Source organism: Clytia hemisphaerica, unplaced genomic scaffold (genome assembly GCF_902728285.1).
Source record: "Clytia hemisphaerica strain Z4C2 unplaced genomic scaffold, Clytia hemisphaerica genome assembly, whole genome shotgun sequence".
Lineage (NCBI taxonomy): Eukaryota > Metazoa > Cnidaria > Hydrozoa > Leptothecata > Clytiidae > Clytia > Clytia hemisphaerica.
Window position 1 is genome coordinate 377,985 of NW_027103519.1, and position 5,072 is coordinate 383,056.

General features: G+C 35.5%; 1 protein-coding gene across 1 annotated transcript; it reads right to left on the bottom strand.

Annotated features, from left to right (window-relative positions):
* Nucleotides 1-1,713: 1,713 nt before the first annotated feature.
* Nucleotides 1,714-3,821, bottom strand: LOC136799363 (transcription factor HES-2-like). The gene is made up of 6 exons (XM_067056074.1): nt 3,695-3,821; nt 3,332-3,505; nt 3,002-3,101; nt 2,780-2,846; nt 2,547-2,630; nt 1,714-2,342 (listed from the first exon to the last, which is right to left on the bottom strand). The coding sequence occupies exons 3-6, from the start codon at nt 3,058-3,060 to the stop codon at nt 2,001-2,003; spliced, it is 552 nt and encodes a 183-aa protein (XP_066912175.1). The 5' UTR covers nt 3,061-3,101; nt 3,332-3,505; nt 3,695-3,821; the 3' UTR covers nt 1,714-2,000.
* Nucleotides 3,822-5,072: the final 1,251 nt, after the last annotated feature.

Consider the following 5,072-nt stretch of genomic DNA (forward strand, 5'->3'; position numbering starts at 1 on the left):
ATCGTCAAAACTTCAAAACAAACACACTTTTAATTTCCATATTCGCTTCGATACCAGATAAAATAGGAGTAACATTGTCATCAAAGGGGAAAATTTTCCGCATGATACCTCTGCGATCACTAAGAAATGTGCCGCCCTTAAGGCTAAGGGTTTTATGAGACCCTCGAAAGTCGAAATGCGCTGTGTGTGTTAAAGAGGCGCCCCCTATAGCGTAAGCCCATGCGGCTCTATATCTGGGGGCCTAAAAACCTGTTTTCTTAGCAAAACTACTGTTCCCAGCTGGTTCTAACCACCCAGACCTTCAATTCACGCAATCAGAATCACGCATTCACGCGATGTTTTTTTCGCAATTCACGCAATTTTTGTTTACGTAAAGCTTTCCAATTCACGCATTCACGCAAGTGAAAAAGGCCATTCATGCACTGATGTATTTTCATAGTTTTGACTCACACATTGTGTCGACATCCTCAGGCTCATTTTCATAGGTGGTTTCACAACTCCGTACCCGTGTATCCTAGGCTTTATTTACGTTACTGATTGATGCCAGAGAATTATCTAGGGCTATCAGTAAGAATCAAAAAGCTAATAATGCACAGGGAACGAGGTTGGTGGCTTCAGCAAAATAAGATATTTGAACTACACTGTAAAGGTCAGAAACTTTCGGTAAAATGTACTGTAACGTAAGTAAGCGTACCTCTTCACTGCTAAAAGGCTGCACGGAAGGGTCCAATTTGAAAGCCATTTTTTGGTGGCACATGCCGTCGTTTAGAAATCGAGTAGAGGCACAGCCATTCCAGTGATCTACACTCAAATACGCTTTCTTCGATGTATGATGAATTGATGTGATTCAACAAGTAGAAGCGGTGATAAAAATTAAGATAAGTTTGAAAAATTTGGACATGCTTTCAATATTGCCCACAAACTTCAAACCGAGACTCTTCTAATTTAGTAGATAGAATCCAGGAAAAATCGTGTGTATATAAGCATGTGGACATATAAAAGACTCTTTTTTATATGTCCATGATATAAGAAATCCAAATAAAAAAAAATTCTCGTCTACATTTGTAGGATCAAAACATTTTTTTAGATATTGCATTGGGTCTGTTTACAGACCTCTAACGGCACCCCCTTTATCACGTCAGACTAGCCGGGTCTATGTGGCGAGATAAAAAAACTTTGACAGGATGACGCAAAGCCGCAGGTAGTATAGTATATATAAGAAGCACGAATTCATTAGAGGATGCAAGCAGCCTAAGACCCTGTGGGACTTCCTACCTTTTCGCGAATCAACCTCAATTTACATTTTTTGCAAAGAAAAAATCTTTGCGAAGATGACCAGAGCAAAGTCCAGGTGTTATATAACAAGTTTTACATTTAGTAGTTTTGAATTTGTTCGCAGTGTTTGTTTGTAGTTTACCTGAAAAAAGAAATGCTGTACTATAGGGCTACAGTTTTTTTCACTTAACTCTCATCCCCAATACATCCCCAAGAGGAAGTACATTAAAATTTTGAAAAATGATTGTATTATGTAGCTGGAAAAATCAGAGATTATCGCAATATCAATATTTGGGTCCGTTTCCAATTGAAGTCTCTATTCTTCAAATCACCCCAACATACTACTTCAAAATCTTATTGTGTCGCTGACAGGGGTATTTTGTTTCAGTTCTTCTGCTGTTTGTACATACTATTTTTAAGTCAAACGAAGACAATGTATTTACTGTTCTTTCAAATTTTGAAGATCATTAAAGACTAAGGTAAAAATTTATTATGTACAATATCATAATTTAACAGAAATATTCATAAAATTAAAATCATCTAAAAGTTTTCGATTTTCTTCAACAAAACCAGTTTGCTGTGGTGATACACCAGAATGCTTTACAAGCTTTTCCGTGGTAGCAAATTTATAAAATATCCATCTCCATAATCAACACGAAGAAAGCAATTTATTTTACAGTTTTCGTTTTTCAAGTTATAAAAAGTTCTTTTATTATCAATACGATTCAGCGATGAAGTGGTGACGTCACGAGTGGAGGAACGGTCACCAAGGGCGGTTGAAATGAAGGAAAAGAAGATGTTATCGGTGAAGTGTGACGAGGACTTAATTTTTCAGAAGGGCCGTCAGAACATCCACAGTTACATTTTTCGGTGGGCGACTTTCGAAGAGCGGAGAAATGTCTTTCGTAATCAGCCGAAGGTGAATGTTCCAACCATTTCCGTCGCTCATATTCTGCTACTGAAGATAAGTGCGTTTTACGGAAAGAAAGTTCTTTTTCGAATAAAGTTTCTTTGACAAAATGAACGGTCAATTCCAAAACCTCTGCTTTATCGACTTTTGAGCACAGCTAAAATGAAAGAAGGGAGAAAATTTAATGAATTATCTGTATTGAATAGAAGTCATCACATTGGTGCATAAACAAAGCTAATTGGTTTCCGGGAAAATTTCGAATCGGAAGTATTAATTTTGACTGTCATTTAATTGAAGTAGAAGAAGAAAAATAACAGACATATGATATGGTGAAAGGTAAGAGCTATTAATAGAATATTACCTTTTTCTGTCGAACGTATGGAATGAGCTCCTCCAATTGGTCGAGACATTTGTTGATTCGGTCACGTCGCTTCTTTTCTGCGTCCTAAATATCAAAAGGAAATAAATATTATAATTTAGATTGAATTAAATTAAGGGCGGAACAAAAGAAAATGTTATTCAAAGAACACTGGATTGAAAAAGTATTTGAGGATGAACATTGAAGGTGTGAACGGATAAAAAGGTTTTACTTACACCACGCCTTCGCTTCTTGTCTTTTCGAATATCTGACCCCAAGAAACTGATGATGGATGAAAAGTCACTGGAAAGTAAACAAAGAAAAATGTCATTTGATTGGTAAACAAACTACACGATATCACGATGACAGTCAAATCAATCACATTTTAAACATAAGAGCCTCTGCAATTCTTGATGGAGGGAGAAGTTGACTTTCATAAAGAATTAATAAAGACTTACGCTTTTTCCGAAGGTTTGTGATCATCCAATTTTTTACCCATAGTGCAAAGTGGTGCCATAACAATAAGTAAAGGTAGCAAGAGAGCTGGTCAGCTAGAAGCTAAGAAAGTGAAGTCGATGTTCGCAGGACGACGAACGATTGTCAACTAATAACCTCCGTACATCTCAACATCCTTTTATGAAGCCTTTCTGTTTGAAACAGACCGGATATACAGAGCATACTTTTGTGGCCAAAAATGCTTTACTTTATAATGAGTTTTTAATGAAACTCTGATCATCATAAATATTGTTTTCTTCCGTTAGAAATGAGAAAAAAAACATGATACTTACATTTAATGGGGTGGACGTCGTTTGGATGTCTTTGAGACGTGGCGGAAATCAGAACAAAAGAGACGATAGATGATGAGGTGAAGTGAATGTGTTCAGTGGAGCGAAAAATTCATCGGAAATAGAATGAAGGAAGCCATTTTAATTGTTCGCCGCGTTCTTAACGCGTGTTTGTCACTGCAAAACAAAAGAAAACTCATTAAACAATTGGAAGACCTATTGTTTTCGTCTGCCTAATGAACTGCTTAATAGATGTTTGATGTTTCCTTTCCAAAGATTATTGAAGATTATTCAAACGCCCATCTCATCATGTGTCGAAATGTTGGAAAAGAGGCACTTTTACCTTTATCATTCATTAACACTTACATTTTGTTAATGTGATTTCTAGCGCCGAGACAATATATCCGTAGATAGTTATTAGAAAAACCAAGTGATTTGCAGCGATCAATAGAACCCATGCAAACTTTCACTTTTCTTAAAAACTTTATTATCTGAAAATAAAGTCAGTTGTCAGTAGTTATAATTTATGAAATAAATAAATAGGAGACACATCAAAAACACATTATTTTCTGGCAAAACCTTTTCAAAAGAAACACCGGGTTTAAATTAAGCAGAAAGGAAATTTGAAAAATCCTTGATTGCTGCAGCAATATTCAACGGAAATTCACGGCAGATCGACGGAAAAATAAATGTTTCACTTAAGATATATTTTACAGGGTTTGAGATTTCCTCTCACAAGGTGTTAATCACTTTTGGAAAAAAATCAAAGAAGAAAACCGTTGCTTCTAAAATTGACTTTAAATAGGAAAGAAATTTCCTGAAACTTATACAATAAGTTATTTTGAAAGTGTAGCCAACGCTGCAATATTGCTTCAAGTTTACACCTGGAAACAACAAAAAATTCGATTTAAATTTTAATAACAGCATTTTTTTCTGATGCATCTTTTTTGCGCAAAATATATCTGAATGGTACTCCGTTCTTCCTAAAAATTCTTTGAAAAGAGAAAAGAAACAATTTAGTGAACATTAAGTAAGAGCATTCAGTTCCAAAAGGTATCTATTCATGTATTCGAATTGTAGTTAAATTATGTCGATGTTATGAAACCAAGCGCATGTCAGGTTAGTACCTCTAGTTTCAATAGTCGCACTTACTATAGGAGTTTACCTGGATAAAAGCGACGAATAAGTAACACATGGTGAAACCCCTATATCACTGGAAAAATAAGCCAAAAATGGTCCTTGTGAGAAAAATACCGCTACCTCTCATCCAATTAGAATCATGTTGAAGTCTCATGCTAATGGAGTGTGATAGTAAAATTGAAACTCCCTCGATGTTAAAGTTTTTAAGTTGTAAACAAAAGAATTATAAATAGATGGGGTCTACTATAAACACAGCGTATTTAATATTGGCGTTTACATTACGTTATAACCACAACATCTAAAAACTTCTCACATGGTCACTGAGATAGGGTGTACGAATTTAGGTAGGAGTTGCGGATTACGTTATAGATTAGCTTAAAGCAGTTTCAAAACTTTGTAAAGAATTTCCTAGACTTCTGAATTGTCTTCCTTGCTATAAGACCTGAAGAAAAGTAAAGGAAATTAATTTCTTTTCAAAAAACTTAACTGTGCTTTTGGTGTCGCCAAAAAAGCATTAATCTGTTTAAAACGGATTTCTTGTCACCTAAAGGTGATACTTTAGACCAGCATCCGATCGACATAAGGAAGAAGACAAACCAAGTGA

Excerpts from the sequence above, each read along its gene's own strand:
- LOC136799363 (XM_067056074.1), bottom strand. The coding sequence starts at position 3,060 with ATGGCACCACTTTGCACTATGGGTAAAAAATTGGATGATCACAAACCT. Across the intron at positions 2,847-3,001 it reads CACAAACCTTCGGAAAAAGC|TGACTTTTCATCCATCATCA; the intron begins GTAAGTCTTTAT and ends TTTACTTTCCAG. Across the intron at positions 2,631-2,779 it reads ACAAGAAGCGAAGGCGTGGT|GACGCAGAAAAGAAGCGACG; the intron begins GTAAGTAAAACC and ends TTTGATATTTAG.